At 38.9% G+C, this 13,129-nt stretch overlaps 1 protein-coding gene across 2 annotated transcripts in view; it reads left to right on the forward strand.

Moving 5' to 3' along the window:
* Positions 1-13,129, forward strand: part of LOC124170578 (protein CNPPD1) — a 105,680-nt gene that overhangs the window by 20,721 nt on the left and 71,830 nt on the right. For both annotated transcript variants that reach the window (XM_046549377.1, XM_046549378.1), the window contains exons 4-5: positions 8,078-8,206; positions 8,366-8,533. In XM_046549377.1, the coding sequence (XP_046405333.1) occupies positions 8,078-8,206; positions 8,366-8,533 (297 nt within the window). The remainder of the gene's footprint in view (positions 1-8,077; positions 8,207-8,365; positions 8,534-13,129) is intronic.

A 13,129-nucleotide genomic window follows, 5' to 3' on the forward strand; every position in this document is an offset into this window, starting at 1 on the left:
TGGCAAATTTTAATATTTTTGCAGGGGGTTACCACGGAATACCGGGGGCTTCATAAATTTCATGCCGATAAGTCGTATGTGTCCGGAAAAGTGGCGGAATTCTGACGATAATACCCGAAGAGGCAATTTATCAGAAAATTCTTTTTTTGGGAAGTTTCACGGTGTTGTCGGGGGTTTTCATTAGTCACAGGGGTGATGAACACCGGCTAAATTGTGACGAAAACTACTCGGAAAGGCGATTTTTAAAATTTTTTATTTTTTTCGTCCGGGTTCCAGGAGGTGATTGGGGGTTTTCAGGTATTTTTTCCGGTATGGTTTACGGCGGCTCGTCCTCACCATAGATTGCGGATCTAGAGCTCATAGGGTACGGTTAGTACGGCATAATGTGGGCGAGAAGTTCCCAAGTAGGAGACTTAATGGCACATTTTACATTTTTTCAGGGGGATACCGGGGGTTTATATGTGTGTACTCCTGGTGGTCACCAGTCGTTCACATAAATCCCGTAGTGATGAGTCGTTGGGGTAAGGAACAGCGGTGGAATAGTAACGAAAAGTACCCAAATATTAGACTTATATGCAAAACTTTATTTTTTGGGGGGATGTAATTGGGGTTACCGGGGGTTTATAGGTTTGTACTGCCAGAGGTCATCAATCGTCCACCTCAATTCCGTAGCGATGAGTGGTAAGGCTTGCAAAAGCGGCGGAATTGTGACGAAAATTACCCGAAAAGGCTACTTACATGCAAATTTTAATTTTCTAGGGGGTTTCAGGGGGTTTAAAGTTGACGATATTATATGATCACATCCATTTGCTATCATATTTAAGAGAAGAAACCCCTATGACATCCATATTTCGAGAGTAATACACTAAAAAGTAAAACTCTCCCCGGAAAAAATTAGTAGTGTCCGCCATTTTTATTTTTTTGCCGTTATATCGACTGCAACATTTATTAAATGCTTACCTTTACGGAAACCTTATACATGGTTGTATGTAACTGTGGAGTTTGAAAGACATCGGATTGGAAAAAGTTGACGAAATCTTGTGTTAATATTTTGGAAATCACTGTTTTTCAGTGATTTTCGGAATATTTAAATTTTTTTCTGGGTAACCAAGGACGATGAACAAATAATTGTTACCTACTTTTCGAAGACAGTGTTATGAGCATATATAATAATAATTTTTGTTATACTACTCACGAAACTACGTTGCTGGCGGCATTAAGTATGACAATAAAATGAAAAATTTTCCGTAAAATACATTTTTAGACTGTATTTCTGCAAATACTGACATCAAATCCCACTGTAAAGTTAACAATTTTATATGGTCACATCCATTTACTATCAGTAATAACAGACGTTTGCCCTATGACATCAATATTTCGAGTGAAATACTATAAAAAGTAAACCTCTCCCAGGAAAAAAATGGGTAGAGTCCGACAATTTTATTTTTTTACGGATAAATCGATAAAAATACTTTTTAAATGTTTACTTTATCTCAAACATAATGCATTAATGTATGTAATTACAAAGTTTAAAGAAATCAGCCAAGTAAAAATTGTCGAAATGTTGTGTTAATCTTTTGAATATCGTTTTTTCGGTTATTTTTGGTATGTTTTAATTTTTTTCTGAGTAATGAAGGACGGCCTAAGAAAATTGTTGCCTACATATAGTAGAAGATGTTATGAGCATATATAATAATCATTTTCAGTATCCTAACCTGCAGCTCGATTCTGTAAATGTGATATGGCCGTCACAAGCGGATTTCGTCAATGTATTCACGGCTTTGACGCTGGAGCGATTCTGAAACTTTTTAGTGACGTCACTCTCACAGCCGCGTCCGTGAAAGTATTCACGCCCAAGAGGGCCCGTGGTAGCTTCGTCGCGGCAATGCGCTCTAATTTTTTATTATGAATTTACGCTGTGATTGATAATTAATAGCACATTATTCATTAATTACGATGGTGGCTATTTCATATTGTCACTTCGCATAAGTAATATGTATTAAAAACAAATAAAAGAAATGCATAAAGTTAAATTTACATTCGCATCCTATTTAAATTGATTGGCGTTCATTGCGATTTAAGTTGGTGGGAAGTTAAACCTTGCGCTGAGGGTTTGACAATTATCTTATATTTGTGCATCTTCTAGAATGTACAATTAAAATACTGACAACTTAATTTTCATAATAATTTGGAGTAGAACCAACGGTAAAAGTATTGTGCGGTATTGAATGTTAACAGATTTATTTAATATTTATTTCGTAAGTTCAAGCCTTCGATTTGTTTTTATTAACGAGAATGGAGGCTCTTTACATACCTCCGCTACTTTTGCGTGAGCATCAATGTCGACGGAGGCAATAGATGCACATTTATACTTCGACGGCAGATACGCGATATCAACATTCCCTTCAAGACGCGAGATTGGCGATGGATCACTGAGTTCACACCACGATTAATTCGTAGACGTTTAGATGGCTTGCCGGGGCATACTTTAGTACGTTAAGATAAACATTGATCATCTATTCCATCTCTTCCATGCATTATTGCTGCCGTTCAGTAACACGACCAACATGATTCGTTTTTCTGTTGACATAATAGAAATACTAAGACATGTAAACATCTCGTCCTCTAGCAGAAACTGTTAATAATCTACTCGTATTCGCGCCAGAAACATTTTCATCAGTATAAATCGTGAATAGTGGCAAGTGCTTGCACAATCAGACATATGTATACGCACCACAGCGCATTTAAAATTATGTACTGAAATGATGAGAACAGCTCAAACACATACGAGAGTGAACCATTATTAAATAATAAAATAACACTTGTTCTCATTCCGCGTAAGCATTAGCTCCATATCATGAGGAAATTAGAGCTAATTGTGCAATTACGAGCCCGCTACGTGATAACTGACTTTGATACGCAGCACTTGACAACATATAAAAGAGGTAATATACAGTTTATAGCTATTAACTAATTAAGCAACCGTAACTTATCATTAATAGGCACTTTTAAAAGAAAAGACCTCACTCAAAATTGAGTAAAGAAGTATTATTTACTTTGGGAGTGAATATTCCACGGCATTGTATATGTTTCTCTATGGTAACTGAAGTTGCAGTTGGCCGCTGAAGTAAGTTTGTGTCGGAGATTCTGATTCGTTCCTTGCATCCGCACAGCTACCAACATAAGAAACTGAAGTGATCGTTCGCAATCCGTCAAACATCTCACGACACAGGCTTACAGGATCGCTTGAACGTCTTTCACGGTGAGAGGCGTGAGAACTCCACTGTGGTTCGAAGCACGCGAAGCACAGATATCACATTTACAGAATCGACCTGCTGTAATTACAACGAGGGGATAGGAAGTTATGAAATTGTTTTCGAAAAACCAATTTTCGGATGCCATTTTTGCGGCCATTTACTGAATTATAAAACGATAAAATTACTCAATTACGTGACTATATTCATCAGCTTTCAAAAGGTGCATTAATCATGCAGGTAGCACGTACGGTTCACGCGCAGTAAAATAAAAACCGAAAGACCACCCCCGGAAAAAGGGCGATTTCGGCCATTTTGTCGACCTAGGGACAACACGTGGCGGAATAATCCGGTTTTCGGATTTTTCCTCCGGATCATTTCGGGTTCCCCTCCCGTGTGCCAAATTTCAGCTCTCCAGCACGTCTAGGAGTGGTCGGGAATTTGTATCCATGAGTCCATCTGTCACCACAAGGGCTGTATATGGACTGTATATGTATAGGGACGCGCTGCGTGCGCTCGGTAGGGGGCTATGCCCCCTAAAACCCCCCCGCATCCGGCTTCGCCCGAGGGTTCTCGGAGTTTTTCCGCGCCTCTCACTCCTCGGAGTGCGTCCGTCGTTCCTGGAGCGGGGGGAGCTTCGCCGCCAGGGTTTTCACTCCTCACCAAGCAATGCGTCCTACCAGCTATCCCCTATCGTTTACAAAGGCTGCTGGGGCATAATGTTGCAGAATGTAGACGCATGCTAGCCGTGATTGTGGCATTTTAGCTTATGACGATGTTTTTAAGGCGGTCCGGGGGGTTTCCAAGGGTTTTTATGAGTGTACTGACTACGGTCACAATCATGCTAAGGAATTCCTTAGCGATGAGTCATAGTAGAACGGAGTTACTGCTAAAATATGTAAAAACAACAAAAAAACATGCTATTTACAGAGAAAAATAATTTTTTCGCTGGTCTTCTAGGGAGCCACGTGAAATTTGGAGTGGTATTCCTGCATAACATTTATTTGCTTACCTACAATAAAAATTCCAGCAGTCTAGCTTTAGGGGAACAATGAATTATGCCTTATTACTCACATATAGATTACAAATTCTGTGTTCTCCACATAGAGGTGCATAGGCGCTGTATTAAGGCATTACTCACGCGAAATTCGTGGCCGTACCTTATGAGGAAGTGGTTTTAAAAAATCGCGTTTAGGTGTCCATGCGCCAGGACTAACAAAATACCTCTACTATTTTGTTAAGAAATGTACATTTAAAAATTTGAAGTTTTACTGCGGGTGAGTAAATGGGCATTGATAATTAAATATTACAGGTATAATAAGCCGACACAATTCCCATTCCGAATCAATAAAAACGATACAACTGGGATGAATGGTACACGAAATATACGACTTATTAGGTAATTTTTATTTTTTTTTGGGGGGTCCCAGGGGGTTTTCGGGGGACTAAAAGTGCTTTTCCCGTGTAACGCGGCATCGTTTACCTTCGATAAAAATTTCGGCTCTATAGCTGTAGTGCAAGCATGGTTTTTCGACAGTGTCACCCGTTTAAATAAAATATTCTACTTCTCCTGTTAGCGGCACGTAGAGGCACAAGAAAGACGTCACTCACCTGAATTTGGTGTTGGTACCACGTCGGGAAGTGGCAAAAAAAAATTCAGAAAAATTTAAAATCGTGTGTTGAGGGAATGCAAACTTCACGGCGGATGTGTTGTAAGTTACCAAACGTTGTAGGAGTCGCGATTTCAATGGAGAATCGATTGTCATTAATTACTCGTAATTCGTTCGACTTATGGAAAATTTAAGGTAGCCAAAAAATTGAGTAAAAAATCTAGTATCTTGCATTGGAAGGAATTAGACCTACGATTATTGCAAATGGGTCAAAAAAATTCCAAAGTTCGGGCCATAAGAAAAGCGTTGGAAATTTTAAAAAGTTAAAAAAAATAATTTAAATCAAAATATTACAAAGACTACTACACCAAAAAATCTAGTATCTCAGACGTTAAGGACTTATTCCTACAACTATTGCAAGTTGGTTTTTAAAAAATCCAAAGATAGTCCCATAAGAATAGCATTGGAAATTTAAAAAAAATTATAAAAAATACTTATAATCAAAATATGGCAAACTTTTTCACATCAAAAAATTTCCCTAAAAATCTAGTTTCCGTCAGTGAAATTTCATGTTCCCGTGACATTTAAAAGTAGGCAATGAATGGAAAAAGTTTTAGTCCCATAAGGCTTCAATGTTAATTCGGATCGATATATCTCGAAAACTGATCGACTTTTTCGAGTTTTCGGACTTTTCCCCCCAATGAATATTTTTTCTCCATAGCCGGTAAAAATTTCGTCTTCCCAGCACGTCCGGAAGTGGTCGGGAATTTGTGTACGTGAATGAGTGAGGTATCTGTCACACATCGGGCCGTGTGTGTTATGGGCTCGCTGCGCTACGTGCGCTCGTTAGGGGGCTACGCCCCCTAAACCCCCTAAAACCCACCCCGTATCCGGCTTCGCCGCCCAGATATTGTGGTAGCCCTCTGCCAGAGTCCCGCTGCTTCCTCGGAACGGCTTCGCCGTTCATCGTAGAAGGGCGGCTTTGCCGCCCAAGGGTTACCCGGGTCCCCCCGAGGCGTCGACTCCTGGGAACGGCAACGCCCTTCCTCGTCGGGGGTCGGCTTAGCCGCCCGGAGATTGTGGTAGCCACCAAACAGTTCCCCGCCACTTCCTTGGAATGGCTTCGCCGTTCCTCGTGAAAGGGCGGCGTCGCCGCCAAAGGGTTATCGGACTCCTCCCGTTCCGTCGACTCCTCGAAACGGCTTCGCCGTTCCTCGCTTGTGGGCGCCTTCGCCGCCCAAGAATTAATCGGCGCCCTCCCCCCTCTTAATACCCCCATTTGGCTGCTCCACGTGTGGGAGCGGATTCGCTGCCCGAGGGTTCTCGGAGTTTTTCCGCGCCTCTGACTCCTCGGAGTGGCGTCGCCGTTCCTGGAGCGGGGGCGGCTAACTGCCAGGGTTTTCACTCCTCTCCATGCAATGCGTACTACCTGCTGTCCCCCATCGTTAACGAAGGCTACGAGGGGAAAAATGTGGCAGAATTTATACGCATGCTAGCCATGTTTGCTGCATTTTAGCTTATACTGATGTTTTGAAGGGGGTCCGGGGGGTTGCCAGGGGTTCTGATGAGTGTGCTGACTACGGTCACCATCTCCCTAATAAATTCTTTAGCGATGAGTGATAGGAGAACGGAATTACTGCAAAAATATGCAAAAACACAAAAAAAAACATGCGATTTACAGCAAAAAATAATTTTTTCGCTGGTCTTCTAGGGAGCCACAGGAATTTTCGAGTGGTTTCCCTGCATTCGAGTGGTTCCCCTGCCTACAATAAAAATTCCAGCTCTCTAGCTTTATTGGAACCGTGAATTTTCCCCTGTTACTAACATATAGATTACACATTCTGTGTTCTGCAAATAGCGGTGCATAGGTGCAGTAATAAAGCATTACTCACGTGAATTTCGTAGCCGTACCTTATCGGAAAGTGCTTTTAAAAAATCGGATTTAGGTGTCCATGTCCTGGAACCCCCCTTTAGACCTCTACTATTTTGTTAAGAAATCTACATTAAAAAATTTGAAGTTTTATTGCGGGTGTATAAATGGGCCTGGATAATTGAACATGACAGGTGAATGTAGCCTAAACAATTCCCATTCCGAATCAATAAAAACTATACAATTTGGATGAATGGTACACGAAATATGCGACTTATTAGGTAATTTCTATTTTTTAGGGTGGGTCCCATGGGGTTATCGGGTGACTTCATGTGCTTGTCCCGTATAACGCGGCATCGTTTACCTTCGATAAAAATTCTGGCTCAGTAGCTGTAGTGCAAGCATGGTTTTTCGATGGTGTCACCCATTATAATTAAATATTCTGCGTTCTCCTGGTAGCATGTAGGGGCATGAGAAAGACGTCACTCACGTTAATTTGGTGTCCCTACCTCGTCGGGAAGTGGCAAAAAAAAATTCCGAAAAATCTAAAATTGTGTGTTGGGGGAATGCAAACTTCACGGCGGATGTGTTGTAAGTTACCAAACGTTGTAGGAGTCGCGATTTCGATTAATTATTTTGAAGTAAAAAATATTTAAAATCAATATGGCAACGAATTCCGTACTAAAAAATCAGACAAAATATCTTGTTTCTGTAAGCGAAATATCATTTTCCTGAGACATTTACAAATAGGCAATAAATGTCACTTTGTAAAATCGAAAACTTCATAAAATCCGGCTTCATATAATCGAGAGTTTACTGTATTATAGATTCTGTGATGAGTCATGTGATCTGATATGTAGCCATGGTAATTTAAATTTTTTTACGTTGTTAGGTTAAATGAGATTGCTTGTTATTGATGGCTAGACTAATCTTTTTTTCCATTGATCAGTCATTGCAAAAACATCACTGCAGTTGTGTTACTCATGCTATTTATCGGTCATGAAATTTCTGCATTTGCATGAGGAATTGCCCATTTGAGACTCCTGCAATTGCTGTTTTAATTGTTTGCTGCATTCAATTTTTGCTGGTAGAAGACTTCCATTTAAGGCAGTGCATGTGACATGTCATCCTTACTGCTACTCCCTAATCCTGAATTTGGCTATGTCTATGGAAAATTTCGTTAATGTTATGTTGAAGTTGAACCTTGTTATAGATATTGATCTCTTTTCATTCCATTATTTGCATTGATATACTTGAATTTCTCATTCTATTCATTGTGTATTTCTCCTGGCCAATGAAAAATGTTGAGAAATGTATACATATTTGCTCTTTTATTTTCATAGATGGTGGCCAGTAAGTTTTTGCATGATGATGGTGAAGACGATGAAGTTTTTAACTATGAATGGGCTGCGTCTTCGGGAATGGACGAGGCTGAACTCAACTCTGGAGAGAGAGAATTTCTAGCAGCAATAGTAAGTGTCAGCTGTTGCAGTTGCATCAGTCAGTTGGTGACTGCCTTTTATCAACCTCCAATTTTTAATGACGTTTATTGCTCTTCTGTCGCTATAAAATATTTCTCCAATATTAATTTTATTTTCTTGCAAAATGAATCCTTTGTTTCTGTTTTATAGGATTGGAGGGTAAGTGTTGGAGAACATCAATTCTGGGAATGGCTTGAGTCCCTTGAGGAAGCTGTGGCATTCAGGGAAGGTCATTGGAAAGGCTGGTTTACTTATTCCGACCTCAGCTATCTTCTGCAGTCAAAAGAACTTGTCACGATTGCCAGTACCCTCTTTACGGTAAGTTAGTATCAAAATGTGTTTTACAAAGCCATGCATTTGATTGTGTAATATATATTATTAGGAAAAGTATGATTGTGAAAATGCTGTTGTCTGTGATGGTAGGGTCATCAGGGCTCCAAAATTATTAGATTGAATTGGGCCACCGTCAAGGCTGTAATTGAGTAATATTTTTATTTTAATGCCTTCTTTTTCTAAATTTAATCCAATGTAATATTTACTCAATATTAACTGACATTTGCTGTTAGATTTCTGGTTCTATCAACAAAAAGTTAAACTGTCAAAAAAATGATGAAAATTGTGAGTTTCGCTTTGATAGATACAGGCAAGCATTAATTACTGTTGCATATAAATTTTATGTTATAGTCTGTCTCTGCTGCATGGACTCTCTTAATGTTTTTTTTTCTGGAATACACTGTTGGTTATCATCGCCATGACATAAGTTCCTGTACCCATTCCATTCCAAAGCACTTGTCTATTAGTATTTTTTAATGCCCAATTCTATTTAAGTATGATTGAACAAATGGAAGGTGAATTGCGTGCAAGGTAATACCTTCACACATTTGGGAATCCCTTGAGCTGCTCAACTATCCCCGTAGATGTTAAATTCTATAAGTTATAGCATTTCGATAAATAAAAAAAATATAGATTCGATTTGTGTCGATTGGGAGCCTAGCAAGCAAATATATTTCAATAGTGCAGTATGATCAATGCTATCATGAACATATTCATTAAATTTCTTCGGTCTTACATCAATAGTTATAAAGATACGCCAATTTGCATATATGCTATCATTATCGTATTATCAAGTATACTGACACGTGATTTGAAAATTCGCAATCCTACTGATTTAACTTCCAGTCTTTGATCATCAAGCCTATAATTTCTAGTCAACTATGATCGTGGATGTAAAATCTTGTATGTTATAGCAATTCGATATATATTAAGGAAACTCAGATTAGATATAATTATATATATATGTGAGTGTGTACCTTTCCTTTCATCCTTGTGTCCTCGTCCATTCCTTCTGTTGGTGAGTGGTGAGCTGCCCCAGTGCCATCTATTGGTTACTCTTGTGGGCCAAAGCAAAGGGAGTATACTGTGTATAAACCCCCGCCGAAATCATGGTAAATCTAAGCGTCCTGGTAGCGCAACTGGTAGAGCACCTGGCCGGCAACCAGGAGGTTCTGGGTTCGAGTCCCAGTCAGGCCGCATTTTTACCCTCTGATTTCTGGCTTTTTTCCATCTACCACAGCACCGTTGTCCTCGTCCTTTTTCTATTCCATGTTCCTATCCCTTTCTTTCCTTACCTCTGAATTTATAAGTATGTTTGCGCTTAAGGCGCCGTGTGAATGAATGAAGTAGTATTTATATATATATATATATATATATGGCGCCGTGTGAATGAATGAAGTAATATATACATATATATATATCGAATGTGATACTACATACAAAACACATTTCCATTGGGCACTGTGAGGAATACCAAGATGTACCCATTCACAACATTTCATTTGTCCAACATATAAAGTAATCATGTTTTGCTAATTTGCGTATTTGCTATATTAATCGAATCGATCTTTCGATTATACTGCCATCTGTACTGTAAAATCCGCATTGCTATAGAATTTAATTCCAGTCTATGGTCATATACTCTATAATTCCTGGTCAACAATGCCCGTGGGTGTAAAATACTATATGTTATAGCAATTCGATATAATTTGTGAAAACGCAGATTCGATTTATATCGAATGTGAGACTACATACAAAACATATTTCCATTGGGCATTGTGAGGAATACCAAGATGCACCCATTCACCAAATTTCATTGGTCCAACGTATATACTAATCAAGTTATTCCAATTTGTGTATTTGCTGCAATAATCGATTCGATCTTTCGATTATACTGCCATCTGTACTGCAAAATCGCAATGCTATGGATTTTAATTCCAGTCTATGGTCATTTACTCTATAATAGGGTGGTTTCCTATTATTTTTTTATTGCCTTAATCGAAAGATTATTACTCCTGGAGTACGTATTTCGCGCTTTTAGATTTTTAAATGACAACATCTATTTTTCGCGATTAAATGAAAAGTGAAAATTTTCAAGCGCGCGAAAACGCGACGCTTAAGTATGAATGTCGGGAAATATCTCCGTACGTCGTATTTCTGGTTCCCCCTCCCGCCCGGTGAGATGACCTTGAGGCGAGGCTTAGCTCTGATACGTCGCAGGATGCTAGCGGATAGCTGAGTACCTTGCTGAACGGTAGCGCTTGGCTTAAAAAAGGTTTATTAATACCTTATCAAACGAAGAAAACTTTCCGACATTAGCCAGTTTTAATAGGTGATTATTAAGACATGTTTCCCTGAGCTCTGTGCCTCATGCTTGCATTGGTAACCTCAGACGATGCATAACTCCTATCCTCTCGTGTAGAAACTAGGTCCCTGTGACGTCATGCGGAGTGGAATCGCATGGGCGCCAATCTGGCCTTTTTCAAATGAGGATAAAATTTGACCCTTGCCATTCGTCTAAACCGGTATTTCAAAAACCAAATAATTTGTGTATTATGAATACACTAATGGTGGGTAACGAATCGCAATCAATGCCTTTCGTTTTCTTTGATGAAGGAAACTACCCTATTCCTGGTCAACAATGCCCGTGATTGTAAAATCCTATATGTTATAACAATTCGATATATTTCAAGAAAACCCAACTCGATATACATCGACTGTGAGACCACATACAGAACATATTTCCATTGGGCATTGTGAGGAATACTATGATGAACCCATTCACCAAATTTCATTGGTCTAACGTATATACTAATCCCGTTATTCCAATTTGTGTATTTGCTATAAAAATCGAATCGTACTTTAGACTATACTGACACCTGTATTGAAAATTTCGCAATCCTATGGATATCCCTTCCATTCTTTGGAAAATTGAAATAGTTCATTCCTCGTAATTGTTTTGACATATGAAAATTTCAAGATAGCCAAAAAATCAAACAAAAAATCTAGTATCTTGCGTTTCAAGGAATTTGTCCTGCGATGATTGCAAGTTGGTCAAAAAAATTAAAAAGTTAGTGCCATAAGAAAAGCATGGGGCACTTTCAAAAAATCATAAAAAATACCAAATATCAATTCGTCACAATGACAACCACAGCAAAAAATCAACCAAAAAATCTAGTTTATGTCAAAGGATTTTCATGTTCCTGACGCATTTGCAAATACCAAAAAAAAACTTAAAAGTTTTAGTCCCATAAGGCTCCCATGTTAATTCAAGTCGATATATCTGAAAAACTAATCGACTTTTTCAAGTTTTCAGATTTTTCCACCCGATGAATTTTTTTTACTTCTACGTCCGATATTCCATTTACACCCACATATCACAGTTTGGGCTACTAATTTGTATCAATCACCCAATCAGTGAATCAAATCGCAGCTATAGAAGGGGCGTTAATTTAGAAGTCTCGATCTATTCGATTAGAGTCGATTGGTGCTTGAATTCATCAAGCAGCTTTTAGGGTGGGGTGGGAACATTATTGTGTCACGTGCTTTCGAGTCCTGTCCATAAGTGGTTTAAAATACGAAATTCTCCTAAGCCTGTTATGAAAGGGGAAGAAACTAATGTGCTCTGTCAAAAATATTTTTTTTTTATCTTTAATAGGATTCCATTGGACGGATATATCCTTGTTTAGATTTGGTCAGTTTACCATTGAGACATAATTGGACTAAGGTTTTCAAAATTTCAAGAAAGAAAAGTATGGTTGATTAAAGTCCATAAGTCGAAACTTGAAAATAAGACGCAAATTCGATAGACATATAAAGATATGCCATCTACAAAATATACTTCCTTAATGTAGTATAAAAATACTAATATGAAACCATCCCCAAAATTTATTTAGACTCACAGAAGTAGTTTTCAAGATATTCCATAATGCATTATAGCCTTAATTAGAGATGAGTCGATTCCACTTTTTTTCGATTCCGATTCCAATTCCGATTCCTTCAAATCGATTCCCGATTCTCTATTCCGATTCCATCGATTCTTATTCCTTCCAACAGGTGGGATTTTAATTTATCTGTAGCATTGCTATCATTACAATTTAAGAATTGAATGGAATAAAATACGACCGTATAAGCGTGTGTAAGAGGCGCACCCCTATTTTGAGCATTTCTATGAAGAAAAACATTTTGCGGCATTTTTTGAATACTATCGCGCGGTGTTGCAGACGTACGCCTGGAATTTCGACAGTTATCGAACTTTCCTCTTTCAATATTAATTGAAAGAGGAAATTTTGATAACTGCGGCGGTTATAGCAGCATAAAAGGGAGTAGAAAGAGTTCCAATCCTCTCTTCGCATACGCCGTTGCTCTACGACGCTTGTCCTATTCTCGAAAAATTTTGTTTAAATGCTCTCGCAGGAGTATTGCAATAGAATTGCAGCCGTGGAAAATTTTAAGGCAAAACACGACAGGCACATAGCATGAACCTTCCCAAGAGCTTGGACAACAATCGGGGCAATCTCAGCGCCGTAGGATAATAACCACGTCGTAGATTTAACGGAACCACGCTCGGTCCTCCATCAG

Source organism: Ischnura elegans, chromosome X, assembly GCF_921293095.1.
Source record: "Ischnura elegans chromosome X, ioIscEleg1.1, whole genome shotgun sequence".
NCBI lineage: Eukaryota > Metazoa > Arthropoda > Insecta > Odonata > Coenagrionidae > Ischnura > Ischnura elegans.